This window comes from Bacillus rossius, chromosome 2 (genome assembly GCF_032445375.1).
Source record: "Bacillus rossius redtenbacheri isolate Brsri chromosome 2, Brsri_v3, whole genome shotgun sequence".
Lineage (NCBI taxonomy): Eukaryota > Metazoa > Arthropoda > Insecta > Phasmatodea > Bacillidae > Bacillus > Bacillus rossius.
In genome coordinates, this window is record NC_086331.1 from 34,989,196 (window position 1) to 35,005,545 (window position 16,350).

The following is a 16,350-nucleotide window of genomic DNA, read 5'->3' on the forward strand; positions in this document are numbered from 1 at the left end:
AAAGAAAAATTATAAACATCAACGTGGCCATTTTCTTTCCATTATTTGCTATAGACAGACGCTTCCCGAGAAGCTTAAGATGTACATCAAGTTCTGTCCCTGCCCGAACACGCCCGAATATTCACCTTCGGCCAACCTCGGGATGTTTTATTTTTGCGCAGGAAAAATGAATTCAAATATTAAAAGTAGTCAGTTAGGTTAGCTACATTAAAACACTTGAAAACAGTATGGACGGTTAGTTAGGTTAGTATAGCTACATTAAAATAAACAGAGAAATATAAATATATATAAAAAAAACCGAGGTTGGCCGAAGGTGAATATTCGGGCGTGTTCGGGCAGGGACAGAACTTGATGTACATCTTAGGCTTCCCGACGCTTCCCTATAGATTATATCTTCCATTTTTGTCTCGATCTCTCGATTCGTTGTCCAGTTCTGCATATTGATAAAATGAAGGGTCGTTGTGTATGTAGACAAACCGCACTGTGTATTAAGCAAATTTTTTTTGTAAAAACAATTTTTTTTGGGTCATTAAAATGTATATTGGTACTTTTTCATTACTTTCGTCACCTAGGTGAAAGTTTCGTCACTTTTTCGTTACTTTCGTGACCTGTAGACACCCTGTCATTGTATGTAGCATACTCGATGCTGAGAGTGGGTGAGTTTCCATGGCCAGATACTGGGGGAGGAATCGAGCCTAGCGCCCACATAGGTCACATTACCACCTTGTAGTACAGAGTTTCAGCTGGGTCCACGTGCCCATCCATGTGATGGCCCTCAATTTTAAATGAATTCACATCTCCCCTGACATCAAAATATATCATCTCAATGTTGTGGTTTCTAAAGAGTTAGCCATTGAGTTAAAAATATATTAATTTTGTAACATTTATCTTCAACTTTAAATGTGTTTAAATTTTCAATATTGTCTCGATTCTCAATAATATTCCTAATCTTTACCACAAAAGTTAAAATAAAAAACATAATTTTTTCAAGGCAAATAATTATGAATAGTTTATTGTCACTTATTTGCAAAATAATTTTGCCATTCTTAAAATATTCACTATTTTTTATTGATTGTTCGGTGTGGTGTGCATCAGTTCAGTTACCAAGTACATATTTATGAGGTAAATGGGAGGTTTAATTAAATTTAGTCAAATTATTTGTTTTGAATAGAAAAATATCAGAATTAAACAATTTTATATATCATAACTTCAACTCAGCAAATAATTAGAACCATTCTAGTCAACAAATATTTTGGTAAGAATTAATGATACAAAACAATCTCAAATTGATCAAGGGTGGTAAAATTTGTGATTTAAATGTTTTGATTAATTTAGTAATTGAAAATATACTTGCGTTTAAGATAACCATTATTTACGACTAACCATACACTAAGAAACAAAAAATGATACTAAAAAGACTTATAATTTAATCAGAACTTTATTGAAACAAAACTATAATGTAGAACCAACCTTAATAAAAATCATTAGTTACAAGCAAATTAATCATTATTTGCTGCAACTAACCATATGTCTTAAGAAACAAAAAAAATAGTGCTAATTAAGACTTAGGTACGCTGGCAGTAATGTAAAAGAAATTGAAGCATAAACTTTGCAAGACAATATAATTGAGTAGGTAATACTTTCTTATGCAACAGGTCATTACAATGCAAGTCTGACTAAGGGCCACTTACAAAATCATGACAAAGAATAGGATCAATGATTTTGTTTCGATTTTCCTTAACTGACTCTGTAAGTTGGTTTATTATTTAATGAATACTTGATCAGAACAAAACCAGACTTTGTAAAACCTGCACTGAATGATACTTGTGTTGATAAACTATTAAAACCTATTCATCTTGTCAACTTATAGTACCTAATAATTTTTTTAGTTGAATTTGCTTCACAATTATAGTACAGGCACTCTATAATCTTTTAAACATGACAATTTAAAAGAATGAAAAAAATTAAAATTTACTGTAAAGTATTTTTGTTCACAAAAACTCAAAATTCTGGATCAACTAACTTGTTATATTTAAAAAGCTTCAGTCCTGAACAGAAAAAAAAAAAAATCAAGTTTTTGTCATGATAGAAATTATATGAATGAAATACCAAAACTTAGAACCCATTTTCAAAAGAGAGGTCAAATGGACATATTTTAACCCATACTGATCTATATAGATACTTCATAAATGTATTAATAAATAAATCAGAAAATAATCACAAGAGAGAATTTGCTGCACATACTGAAACTGGAGGTAATTCAACTAACATTAAGAAAGAAATAAACAAAAACATGTAGGTACATTACACCTTGCATTCATTCACACAAACATAATACACACTCTCATACATACATTCTGAGAAAGAAATGCATTCTGCTGCTTCTGTCCATTGCAAAAATACTAAACAAACTTATTTACAAACAAATTAGTCAATGTCTTGTATGTTGAAAATACTGGAATAAAATTAAATGCACAGGATAGCAGCCTCAATACAATTGCACATGTAATATCTTGGACACATTTTCTCCCTTAATGCTAATGCCTGTTAGTAATAAATATTAACAAAAAAATTAAAGCTTTAGTCATTGATTGTGAATCAATTCGACCAAATAGATGGCACATAGCACCACAGTGTAGTATAGAGTTCACCATGTCAACTAAAATAAAACAAACTACGATAAATCATAAAATTTTACATGCGTGACAAATATATAAGTTACATTTCATACAAATAAATACATTACAAATTCATATCAGAAAGTCATGTAGAGACCTGAAGTTTTTAATTGCCTTACAGAGATGTTCAGGAAACCAATGCACACAAAGTTGAATGATAAATTTATGCTCCGAATACTAATATTTCCCCACTATATTCACAAGTAATAGTGGCAGTCAAAATTATACTGAAAACTGAATAAGAATAATTTTTCAATTAAAATAAATTATAGCTAATCCCAATTTCTTGTCTCAGCACAAATTCCTACATTTTACTGGTTATAACTTCTTAAGTACCTAGTGTAGATACAAAGAAATTTCACTGCAGTCAAAATATTTTCAAGTAAATATAAATGTAAGGATTAATAAAAAATTAAATTCTAATAATTCTAATACATATGGGTGTTCTGACTGAAAAAAATATCTTATAAGTGCATAAATAAGTAAAGATTTACACAAAAGTTAAACAAAAAAACATGATTATGAATTAGCCTAAAGTAGCAACTTTGCTAGGAAAGACATTCACTGCTGACAAAAGGGGCATTCCATGCCATATCATCCAGGGGTGTCCATTCCACCATCTCAGATTTGGATGAAATTTGGTACATGCTATCTTGATAAATATTAGAAACCATATTTTTAATTGTTGGAATATTGGCTCTAGTTTGGAATTTAAAGCCCTTCAAAGTTTCCCTCTGTTTGGTGGAATTTATTTAACCCGCAACCAAAGTCGAGTGACACATCTTTCTTCAATTTACATTTGTGATAACAGTTATTAATGTATAATCATGAAATTCACCATACTTATTCAGAATTTTACGTAGATTTCAAATATCGCTCATAAGATGTAATTAAATGCCCAGAAGTACATGTAAATTATGCCAGAAGTGGAAAAAATGAATTACTAAAAATTGTGAACATCAGTTCATACAGCTACAAACCCTAATGATACATCATACACTATCATCCTGGGTAAGGTCTAATTGATCTAATGAGAACAGTACTCAACCAATTTTAGGTTAGTTAGTAGCAACAGCTCTATGTAAATTAAAATTAGAGTGATTAACATTCTAACAACTAAAATAAAGTCACAAAAAAATTAAAAAGGTATGTTTCAATTGTAATGAATTTTTATATTCTTAAATATGTGAAAATGAAAGCAAAAAAACTGATATAATTGGATGAAACACTTAAAATAATCAATAAAGCAGTCAATGTTCAGCCCTGGAAAAGGTACCACCTCTTGTCGCTTATGTTGAAATAACATGGGACCAACAAGAGGTTCCTTTTCATATATGCAATAGTCAACTATGTGTCACTTTAAAAACCAGCTTCTCCTGAATTCTATTAGCAATTGAGGAAACTACAATGGGCTTCTCTCAACAGAAGAATGTTTTCTGATTATAAAAATTTGTGTTATCTTTAAAAGATTTGTGCAATGGGAGTGCATGACTTGATGTAAGTTTTTGGACATACACCATTGCTAAGAACTTTTTCTGTTTCCGTACCATGTGCGTCTCTGCCTGAGGATGGGAGCAGATAGCACTTCCCGAAACGTCGCTTGTTTCTGTTTTGGTAAAACTATTGTGTTCGTTTTTCTTTTCGTTTTGTCGTGTTTTTGTCTCGTTTCAACTGTTGTGCTGAATTATTTTGGGTTCAATATTTTTGTGTTGTCATCATTTGTGGTTTTTTTTTTCCGTTCTCTTAGTACATTTTTCTTTGTTTTTCTATGTTTGTTGAAAATATTCCTGTTTCGGAATATTTTGTGGTGTTAATATCCTTGTTGACAACAGCAATTGTTTGCTTAATTTTGTGCGTTTTTTGTCTTTTTTTGGGTATTTTTATTTATTTATTTCTTTATTTTATTTTTTAGTTTTTCTTCAACAGAAAAAGTTCTTAGCAATGGCGTATGTCCAAAAACTTACATCACATCATAAAAATTTGTGCCCCGACTTCAGGCACCGTTTCCTTCATAGATGTATTAGCCACATAAAGTTGCTAATATTATTCTTCTGCATATATTATGCCATTAACGTTATTAGATATTATATTACTTAATATTATATTATTTAATATTTATTATTATTATCAGCTATTAATAATCATTATCATCATAATGAATTCGTGAGTAGTTTTTTTTCCTATGAACATTGTTCACAAGTATAGGTTGGCAACCGTGCAAACAGATGTCAACCAATCAGCTGAGCTATACACTTGGCATTGTTGTTATTTTGTTTTGAAATCTTTTCACATGAGTGTTGTGCCTGATTTGAAATTAAAAAAAAATTACTGAATAAAAAGTGTTAAATATTTTAAATAATATAGGATTAGGTGGTGAAAATATAAGTGATTAAGACTATAATGCTGATTACTTTACTGAAAGGTGTTTAAGCAGTGATGAAAGCAGTGAAAATGAAGAGCTGTCTGGACGAGAAGATTTATAAGCATTTCAGACTCTTCATTCTTAACAAATATTCCAAAATTGGATCAACTTTCTGTAAGTAACTTTGAAAATTTTATGGATGTAGATGATGATGTTATTCATTGAGGCAAGAAGTGCTAAACAAGTGGTTGTTGATGAAAATGATGGTGGGCACGACTTGGTTACAGTTAACAATTGTATTGATTTTGTCAACACTTATGATGTTTAAAAGACCATAATTTGGTGACTAATTTTCTAGAGAGTGGTTGTGGCTGCAAAGAAAATTGTAGAAAATTGTTTTCTGCTAATGATTTTTGCAATTGTGCTATGACTGCATTGAGATTGATCGTTAAAATAACCATGTTAATATCATAGAACAAGTCATTTTAGGTCAACTTTGCTCACTCACATTAGATTCCACATTAACCTCTTGTACGGAGAAAAAAAAATACAGCGAGAAAACCTCACGAACCAGTTACATATTGAAAGGAAAGTCAGTTTGCAAACACACCTTTATGTTTGGTCAACAAATCAAAATTAAAAGACTGTAACATCTAACTAAAATGTATAACACTACAGGATTGGTTGCGAAAGAGCACGGTAACACAGAAAAAATGAAAAAGAATGTGACGTCTTCTTTAGATACTGAGTTGGTTGTTGAATTTCTTAAAAATTTTGCAGAACAGCAAGCCATAATATTGCCAGGTAGAAGCAGTACAGTGTACCAAACACGTCTGAGACTACCATCTGCAGATTGTTTCTACGGAAAGAAAGTACCAGAACGATGCTATAAAAAAACTAGAGACAGCTTAGAAAATGATGACAAATCTTCTGTACATTACAGTTTTGATATGGCACAAGTGCACATACCTAGCAATCCTTTGCAGTCTGGCCCTATCTTTTTCTTAGTGCCATTTAAAGTTGGTATTTTTGGTGTGATGTGCGAGACAACGAACAAACAAGTTAACTACCTGATTCCTGAGTGTGCCATTACAACAAAAGGTTCCAATCTTATGAGAGCCTGTTCTATCACCACCTGGAAAATAACACTTTGCCGAACAAACTATGTTTATCCATGCCGACAACTGCATAGTACAAAATAAGAAAAAAACATCTTACTGGGGTACTTGGCATTGAGGATATGTCAACAGAAAAACCAAAAAAATAGTTTTGTCGTTCATGCCACACAAAATTTGCCTGCGATTGGTCCTTCAGACTTTTGAAAAAAAATTCAAGCTTACCAATGTATCTTCTCTGTCTGAATTAGTCAATTGCATTGATCAGTAAACACCCACAACACAAGTTAATTCCACTGCAATAGTTGCAAATAAGAAAGGCAAAGTTGCCATAAAAATGTATGACTGGCTACAATTTATTCACACAAACGGTGCCAAGAAAGTGCCCCATATCACCCAATATAACCACTTCAAGTTTGATAGTGATTACAATGGCAAAGTTCAAAGCAAAACAGAGATAGCTGGAAACAAGTATATACACCAGATCTTCTAAACCGAAAATGGACCTGACGGCTTTGCAGAAGAGGTAATTCCAGACGGAATATCAAGGAAACCTAAAGAGTAACCGTACAAAAACATCAGAGAGTATTGCAAGGATGAGTTCAAGGACCTGTTATGTACTCAACCTAAACCTTCTGTGGAACATGAACCAGATGACCGGGCTGGCGGTACTGACTCAGATGACCATTCCAGAACATTCAAAGAAGCGTTGCTAACAGTTAAAATTTTGAAGATTTCAGTATATGAGATATATTTTTATTTTGTTTAAAAGAGTTCATTTTCAGCTTTTATTTCATAATGAATTATTTGTTAAACGTAAAAAATAAAGATTCTGTGTTGTTTTAAATTTCTTAAGTGTGTTTTTCTCAAAATGCCCATTTTCATTTAATAAAATTCAAATGACCATTACTTAAACAAAAAAAATATCACACACATGATTTTTGCACCAAATTTTTCAGAATTTAGAGCTTAATTCAAAAAATCAATAAAAAATAACAGAAAATTGGCAAAACGAGGTCCCTTTTTGCTTTTCGCCTCACATATATTCATTTTACACAGCTTACATGATTAATAGGAAATTAAATTTTAAGGCCAAGAACTGTGGCTGAAAAGTAGGCAACCATTTTGGGTTCTGTTATGATGGCATCTAAAATATCACAGATTCTTATAAATGGGCCAAGATTTGAAAATTTGAGCAGAGTTGAGTGAGTAGCTCCAGCTAGACTTGACTCAAACACCGTGTTCACTGTACTCGACAGGACGAAACTCAACATTATTTTTTTAAAACTCGATACATGTTTGATGTGCAACAAGCATAAAATCATGCACAATTAAATATGGTTATATTAGGCATTTATTAAAAATAATATAAAAACACAAGATATTAGAAGAAAAATAATTTAAGATACTGCCCGCTTAACGACCTGCGAACTCGTTGCAGAACGAAGTTTAGTGGAGCTAACATTCCAACATTTAACTGACGCTTTTACTCCCCTTGACATAGCTCAAAACAAACATTATTACGTATTTTTCACCTAGTTTAATGCCATTTTACAAAAAAAAAAAAGTACGAATGGACATTTGAAAATGCCAAAGTAATGCCATTTTTGAAGTTGGAACAGTCATTATTAACCAGAAAATGGGCAAAGAAAAGACACAATAATACTGAGTTGTTTACATCTTTAGTTTTGGTAATGTTTAACTTAATGTGCAGTTTTTTAAGGCATGTCTATTGAATGGCGTTAATAAACGTAGCAGCTTTGTTAGAAAAAAAAATTCTGTAAATGAAATTTTTGAGTACTTCTAATGTTGCTTGTATCCTGCAAAGAGGATTTTTAAATTCAGACTGGTTTCTATAAAAATTGACGGTCAGGAGGGCTATACAGTCTAGCGAAACTGAAGAATTAAAATCATTAAAAATACAAAAAACATGTGAATATAACTATCAATATTTTATCATTTTAAATTCACTAAACCTCACAATTTTCCTAGACTTAAAAGGCCTTCATAACTACCAAGTCTTCCAGAATCGAGTAGGAATAAAATATTCAATTTTAAAAGAAATCCTAAATTGGAATGATTGATAGTTATATTTTGCTTCTTTACTTGACTTAGACTATACAGTAGAACCCCGATTATCCGCGACTCGATCATCCGATTCGTGGATTAACCGCGATTTATGTCCATCAAGCTTACTTCTCCGTTATTTTATTAGCACCGACTGTACTGAAGTGTGTGGGTTGCAACTAGTGCTTGGCACGCAAGATAAATTCAGCCTATCACTTGCTGACGTGGTCCAGTGATACGACGGTGTTTGTTTATTTCAAAACTCAGCTAAGAGTGAACGGAGAATAGATATAACGACCCCTCACGGTTCCCGAGATTAGGGCCGTAATAGAGAGGTGGTCATTATAAGATTTCCGACCCATCTGCAACCCTATGTCATAATAGGCCGTTTTTGCACCAAGTCCACGTTCAGCAAGCTAAAAAATAAAAAAATCTAAAATTTAAAATTCATATAAATAAAGAGGGATAAAAACACTGTGAATTATACGAGACAGAGACACAGTTTCAAAACCATGAAATCAAGTCTCAATGCACTGGTATGAAAAATCTTATTTCGAAAAGAATTTTAAAGGCAGTCATTCTGTAAAACAATAACCAGCCCGATGGTGTTACTGACAACTAGTGCTGTAGCAAACCGTATGTATTCGGTACTGAGTAACGGGTGTGCCATATAGTACCGAGTAACGAATCGTTACACACGAATGCATTTCGTTACTCACATTTTTCGTATGTTTTACGCATGCGCGCGCTTATTCAATGAATTTAAAAACGTACGTTACAAAGAACGATGTTTGTTTATTAAGTAAAGTATAATTTGGAAATTTGTCGTCCAAGTTTTTTACTGTTTATTAAAGGTATTGTGTGTGTAGACAAAGTTTGAGATTGGAACAGAAACAACGTAAGAAAGTATTTTTTACAAATTAGAAATATGCATTTTTTTTTGTTTTTTTATTGTCGCTTATTTTCACGTTTTTTTGTTCTTAACAGAGATAATATACGTAATAAAGCCACTCTAATGAGATTTAATTGTTTCTTGTTTAACAAAAATGGTTAATTATCAAATATTGCCAATTGTTTATATTCAATTAATTATTTACGAGACGTCATACAGTACGCGTACGCAATACGACTCGATTCGTTGCTGTAACATAACATAGCATGTTATGCGGTATCAGAAGTAACGAGTAACGTAACGATACGATAGTAACGAGTACTAATTGTTATAGTAACGAATAAATACGGGTACGCTTTTTTTCGTTACTTTACACCTCTACTGACAACAGAGCATTGAGCGAAGCGTGGCAGCGTCGCTTACGAGCGATGAAAAGAATGCGTGACCTTGGCAGCTATCAGCTGTCTTGGGCCCTCGGACTGGCCGGGCGGCTAGCCACACACCTCGGTACAAAAACGACTCGCGTGCCCACGTCTCCGCACACGAAAGACTTAAAACCCATTGCTGGCCAGCACTAAGCAGCCCGCTTCTATGTCAACAACGCACACGCACACAAAGCATGTGTATATTTATGTATATGTAATCTCCCAATGTCCACAGATGGCTGAGGCAAGCATGACTCGGCTAACCGCGATTTTCGATTATCGGACTCGCTCGTCCCCTTCATTAACACGGATAATCGGGGTTCTACTGTAATCTAGAAAGCATACATGGACTTGACTGTCATGCTAATGATACATTACATACACAATTGATCTCAAAAAGTTTTGCAAATACTTGAGCTTGACTTGATTTTTCAGGACTCAACTCAACAAAAAAAATTAAGTGTGGACTCAACTTGAAGGTATTATTACTTAACTCGGATTGACTCCACTCGACCGAAAAATTGTTACAACTCATCTCTCTCTATTAATTTTCCTCAAATCTACACAGTGATTCAATATTCCCTTATAAAATTTCCCTTTAAACACATTCTTAAATTCCCAAAAGTGGTCACATGATCCTAAATTTCACAGCCTGCTGATCAACCTACTATATATATAGCATAACAACGTGAGAAAGCGTAAAATACTGCAAGTGTTGGCCTTAAAAATTTCAACGGTATAAGAAGCTAGATGCAAACATAAAAAAAGTCCAAAAAGTTTTATATGTTGTTCACCAAGGCTAGCAGTAACACAGAGAAAAAAAATTCAGATTCAAGTTAATTTTTACGAGCTTGAGTTATTTTTCATCTAATTAGAATGAGCTGTTAATAAATACTATGGACATTTTAACATTAGCACCAACTTTTGGAAACAGTAGAATTAACATTCAGATAACCATCAGGTAACTTACAAACCTGAACTATGTGCTCGCTCACCATTTTTTTACCTTACAATACAAAAACAATGAAAAACATATAATGCAAAAAATTCAAGTCTCTACTAATAACTTACTTAAAACACAACTAGTACATAATAAAAAAAATTATGAAGTAAAACAGATCTTCATATTTTTGATTGCGCCTCCCTTATAAAATTCAAATAGAGCTATAAATTCATTTACAAACAATAACATAGTCTTACAATGTGGAAGTCAGCACAACAAACATTTAATGTTGGAATCAAAAATTTCTAAAGAAAATGAAAATTTAATTGTGCTTTCTTGACAGTAAAATCAAAAGAATTCACACATAAATATTGAACAAATGGATATATGCAGACAATCTATATTGCAAGGAATGTAAATAAACACATATAAGAAAATAACTATATAAAAGATTTATGAATATAATTTTGGAAGTATAAAATATATGTTTTTATACATCCTTGTGAAAAATAAGCTACTGAAAGTAACAAACTAAGAGGAAATATTTCACTACTTCTCCCACAGAAATGCGAGCTTTACCACCATTTCAACATAAACGTCTCACAAATATTCCACTCTCAATAATTAATGTTTAATTATCAACTGTCTAGATTGAAATATATATATATATATATTTACACATATGTATGAGGCAAGGTGGTTCTAACAACTACTACCCTCTTTTTTTACAGCCTAATGTTAATGTTGTCCAAAAATAATAAAATTGGTTGCTTTGTTTTAGAAAATATAACTTTTTTGTGAATGCCCTTACATGCTTTGTATTCTGAAATTCTTTCAAAGTAACTGACTTGACATCTTAAAAAATGTGCAGGTAATATAACAAAATACATTTTGCAGTTTCCTTAAGCCTTTATATGCACAACATTGCAACATAACACAGGCACCTTTGAAAATTTGTTAGTGAGGACCAGATATTTGACTTTGACCTATTAATTACTTTAGATATTGCTCATATCCTAGCTGTGAGACATTCTATTATGTGAAATCTCTGTTGAAAATGCTATTCTTGACTTGTGATTGCAAAGCTATAATCAAGCCAATGTTCTGTAATTTCCCCAGCTAAAGAGACAGGCATTTTGAAATGTTTTCTAATGAACAGTAACCTGGTTATGTCACAAAAAGAAGGTATTAAAAGTGTAAATAAACTTTGTAAACCTATCTATGTACACAAATTATTACAGAATTTTTTTTGTAGATCTGAAGTTAATTTCTAGCATTGAGTTTAAAATGTATGTAGTAAACTTTTAACTGTATCTTTTAATGTTCAAGGGATATACTGTTCACCTGTTGTGGAGAAATACAAGCTCTGTGACATCTTCAGTTAGAAACACGTAATAGATTTATGTGAGTTGAAGACTTTGTAAAATTATATACATAAATCAAGCAACTTTTAAGAAACTCCTAATATTTTTAACTTTGGAATTGTCTAGGTTTCAAAATACGTTATAATGTAAGGTTTTATCAGGTTTCTTTTTCAACTTAAGTTTTTATTTTAAACTATAACAACGTTGATGTCATCGCAAGAGTTTTAATATCAAAATTAAATACAAGCTATTACAAATAAATATATTTGAATCCCACCTTAAATCATTCTCACATGTTGCTAAATTTTAATGGGGATACTTGTAACAGTTTGTTTTTCAAAATTTTGTTTGCAACTGCCACACTCCACTGATATTGTCATTAGCGACATGTTGAAATGTTGTGTATGTTTTACACCACAGTGTTACACATATAAAAAGACTGATTTTCATTGTTGGTGATGGGAGTATGAAAATTAATACTAGAAAAACTCCAAATCCCACATAATTGTTTCTTAACTTTGAAAGAAGATATTCTGAATATAAATAAAAAGCGAAACTCATTTGAATATAGTTTTTATTTGCAAGACAGCTTTGTTCCTAGTTGTTAAAAACAAAATGGCAAAATGACATGCATGGATTTAGATAACCAATTGCTTCATACAATAGTAGCTGACAAAATACAAAAAAATATTAGAAGTATAAGGAGGAAAATACAGTTGTTATGTTACAAACTGCAGTGTTGTGTGCAGATGTAACTTGCTTCTTTGCAGTGCATGTGCAATTGTGCTATTAACATGCTGTTTGCGTGCTATCATGAATGTAACCTAGGTTTACGGAAGGTGAATTAGCGTGCATGTATCAAGGCTAAATACTAGTTCCATAAATTCACACTGGTAATTGTCTAGAGTTGCAACTTATGTAATTTTTGAAGTTATACACCTTTAGTGGTCATAACCTCTAAATGAATAAATAATTGTAGAGGGTTAAAAATATAGTTATGTAACGGTGAGTACACACAAAAAATTATATTTTTTAATTAACAAGCAACCAGTTAATTCATATGGATTGATCTCAATACTATAGAACCCTTATTAATATTGCTGCTTATAAATATACGTACATTAATAAGCACAGTTCATAAATACAAACATTTTCCTTGGATGAACTAACCCGTAGGAACATTCAGACTTGTACACACATGTACATGTTTAACAAGAAAAATGATGCACTAGAGTTCAACGTTTCTCTGGTGACTGGTCTTTCTTTGGCTCAATATACAAAAGTGCACTTGAAACAACAGCATGACGCTGAGTACGCCTGCTGGTGGAGATGCAATCCAAAAATGCTAGCCAGTGTAGGGAAGTGGATCTCCATCACAAATGTATTTTCCTGCAACATGAAAAATTTGTTACAGAATGGTAACACTGGGCGTAAATATGGGTGGGGGAGGGGGTAAGCTGCCCCCCCCCCCCCACCCCCTGAATTATAAAGCCCCTCACTGAGGGGGACTACTGCAAATTTTTAACTGTGAAATGGGAATGATAAACATAATTCTGCGGGCCCCTCTGGGAATCCTACAGATTTTTGCTCCTGGTAAAACTCCTATAAAATAATCAAAGGAGGAATACAACCAAAATATGCATCTTTAAATGCATTAATAATTGTGGTGGTTTCAAAATATAGCTGTACAGTACAACCTCTAATTCATATTCTAAGAGACCAGCACAAAAAAATTATGAATGTGGAAATAAAAACTATATATATGTTGACTTTGCTTTAGGGTTGAAATAGTGTGAGGTGGCACAGTGATATGACATTGGACTCACATTCTAGAGGCCCTAGTTTCGAATCACAGAGGGACTTGTCTGCCTGAATATACCATTCAGGAGACTGGGACCTTCACAACCATAAGTTAAAAATATTTCATGGTTGGTGGCATTTGATCAGTTGGTGCACAGTATTCACTAGAAATAATTGCTTGTATCAATAGAGTATGCACTGGAACTATGCAGGAAAGAAATTATGACCGTTATTCTCAAACATAATACAAAATGAGACCCTAAAATGAAATACAGATAAGTGGGGACAAGAGTACGCCAATAAAACCACTAGTAAACAAACAGCAAGGTTTATGTTTTTAACTAACAAAAATTTGCTACAAGCCTAATGGATGTTGTTTGCTGTCATTTTATTACACCTTGTACTATTCTAAGACCCTTAAATCCTTTCCCCTATTCCTCTATTTGGCCAGAGACTTGCATAAGTTATGCCCACTACAGTTATAGGTTTAGAGTTGGCCACCCTCCCCATTTCTGAGAATAACATAACTATCGACACAGATGCGCAAAACTTTACACGAGGGACATTTTTCATAAACGTTACAATTTTACTGGTGACATATGACAGGAAATTAACTGACAAGTTTACATACTGAAAAATCTGAATTTATATAAGCTTACAAGTTTACAAAATTGTCATGAAAATAATGTTATGTAGATTTGTACAACGATTTTCACACACTAGTTTCATTAACATTTTCAGCTGACAAGTAAAAATTAGACAAATTTGTCAAATCTTAACCTACATATTGTTTTATGCAACATATGTATTTACTGTTTGTTTACATATTTACAAATTTGTTGAAATGTCATTAAAAAAAAGTGACAGGTAACCTTCACTTATGTAACCAGTTTCTTGTTATACAGTGAACTCTCGATATCTCGGACTAAAAGGGGTGAGAGGTGGTCCGAATTACCGTTTGTCCGAGATACCGAAGGGAAATAAAGGGAGAGAAGACAGCCACATGTTGAGGAGATGAAAGAGAGAGACGGAGAGAGGCGAGGTCAGCTGTTTGTTCCTCAACGTCTCTTACGGAATGGAGGGGGCGGCGGTAATAAACGTGGGAGATAATAATACAAAATATGTACCGATAAAAAATACATACCGATAAAGGTTTTTATGAGCGTATGTAATGTAAATTTATAACTGAAACAGTTTGTTTAGCAATCCCAAATTCTACGCACAAACTAGCCACAGACGTGCCAGACTCTAGCCTTTCAATCAATTTTAACTTTTGCGCTATAATTAAAGATACACATTTTCGTTTAGGCGCCATTATAATGTGCTAAGAATTAACTGAACATAAACAAAAAAGATACTGCTACGTGTCGATTTATTTTTTCCAACTACCTATTAGTTCTCAAATACATCAATAACTGCCGTTGTTACCGCCGGCGTGACGGGCTCGTGACTAATAACAAATATTACAATATTTGCTTATAACAATAGCCACCTCGGCGCGCCGCGCACCGTTGCCACGTCTCCCAACCCGCCCACCACGCACTGTTGCAAAGTCTCTCGCACCTCGCGCCAGCAAATAACCACGTATGATGAGCACCCCACTTCTGCAGATGTCCGAGTTATCCGATGTCCGGGATATCGAAGTCCGAGATATCGAGAGTTCACTGTATGTGTATGTATATTTAAAGATTATTTTTTTGTGAATTTGAGGTGTGGTTTTTTGCATGTTGCGTAAATTTTATCAATTTGATAAAACTTAATACTTAACAATAAGTAACGCCATCTTAGACAAAATACAAAACGCAAGATAAATTTACAGCTTTAGCTCTTTAAAAAAAAGTAACAGCATGAAAATCAAACCATCAGCATGGCAAAGTAAAAAGAAAGAGATGAAAGGGGAAGAGAAAGCAAGGAAAGAGGAGCAAGGGAGGAGCATGGGAGGAGAGAGGAGCATGGGAGGAGAGAGGAGCAAGGGAGGAAAGAGGAGCAAGGGAGGATAGAGGAGCAAGGGAGGATAGAGGAGCAAGGGAGGATAGAGGAGCAAGGGAGGATAGAGGAGCAAGGGAGGAGAGAGGAGCAAGGGAGGATAGAGGAGCAAGGGAGGAGAGAGGAGCAAGGGAGGATAGAGGAGCAAGGGAGGAGAGAAGAGCAAGGGAGGAGAAAGGAGCAAGGGAGGAGAGAGGAGCAAGGGAGGATAGAGGAGCAAGGGAGGTGAGATGGAGCAAGGGAGGAGAGAGGAGCAAGGGAGGAGAGAGGAGCAAGGGAGGAGAGAGGAGCAAGGGGGGAGAGAGGAGCAAGGGAGGAGAGAGGAGCAAGGGAGGAGAGAGGAGCAAGGGAGGAGAGAGGAGCAAGGGAGGAGAGAGGAGCAAGGGAGGAGAGAGGAGCAAGGGAGGAGAGAGGAGCAAGGGAGGAGAGAGGAGCAAGGGAGGAGAGAGGAGCAAGGGGGGAGAGAGGAGCAAGGGGGGAGAGAGGAGCAAGGGGGGAGAGAGGAGCAAGGGAGGAGAGAGGAGCAAGGGAGGAGAGAGGAGCAAGGGAGGAGAGAGGAGCAAGGGAGGAGAGAGGAGCAAGGGAGGAGAGAGGAGCAAGGGAGGAGAGAGGAGGAAGGGAGGAGAGAGGGGGAAAAGGGAGAACAGAGGAGCAAGGGAGGACAGAGGAGAAAGGGAGGAGGAGAAAGGGATAAGAGGAAAAAGGGAGGAGAGAAGAG

At 34.2% G+C, this 16,350-nt stretch overlaps 1 protein-coding gene across 6 annotated transcripts in view; it reads right to left on the minus strand.

The window, feature by feature from the left end:
• Window positions 1–326: 326 nt before the first annotated feature.
• The window catches only part of LOC134529232 (F-BAR domain only protein 2-like), a 220,632-nt gene continuing 204,608 nt past the window's right edge, over window positions 327–16,350 (minus strand). For 4 of the 6 annotated variants that reach the window (XM_063363115.1, XM_063363113.1, XM_063363116.1 and 1 more), the window contains one exon: window positions 327–13,235. In XM_063363115.1, the coding sequence (XP_063219185.1) occupies window positions 13,192–13,235 (44 nt within the window). In that variant the 3' untranslated portion in view covers window positions 327–13,191. The remainder of the gene's footprint in view (window positions 13,236–16,350) is intronic. The other 2 variants (XM_063363117.1, XM_063363118.1) reach the window with 1 other exon arrangement.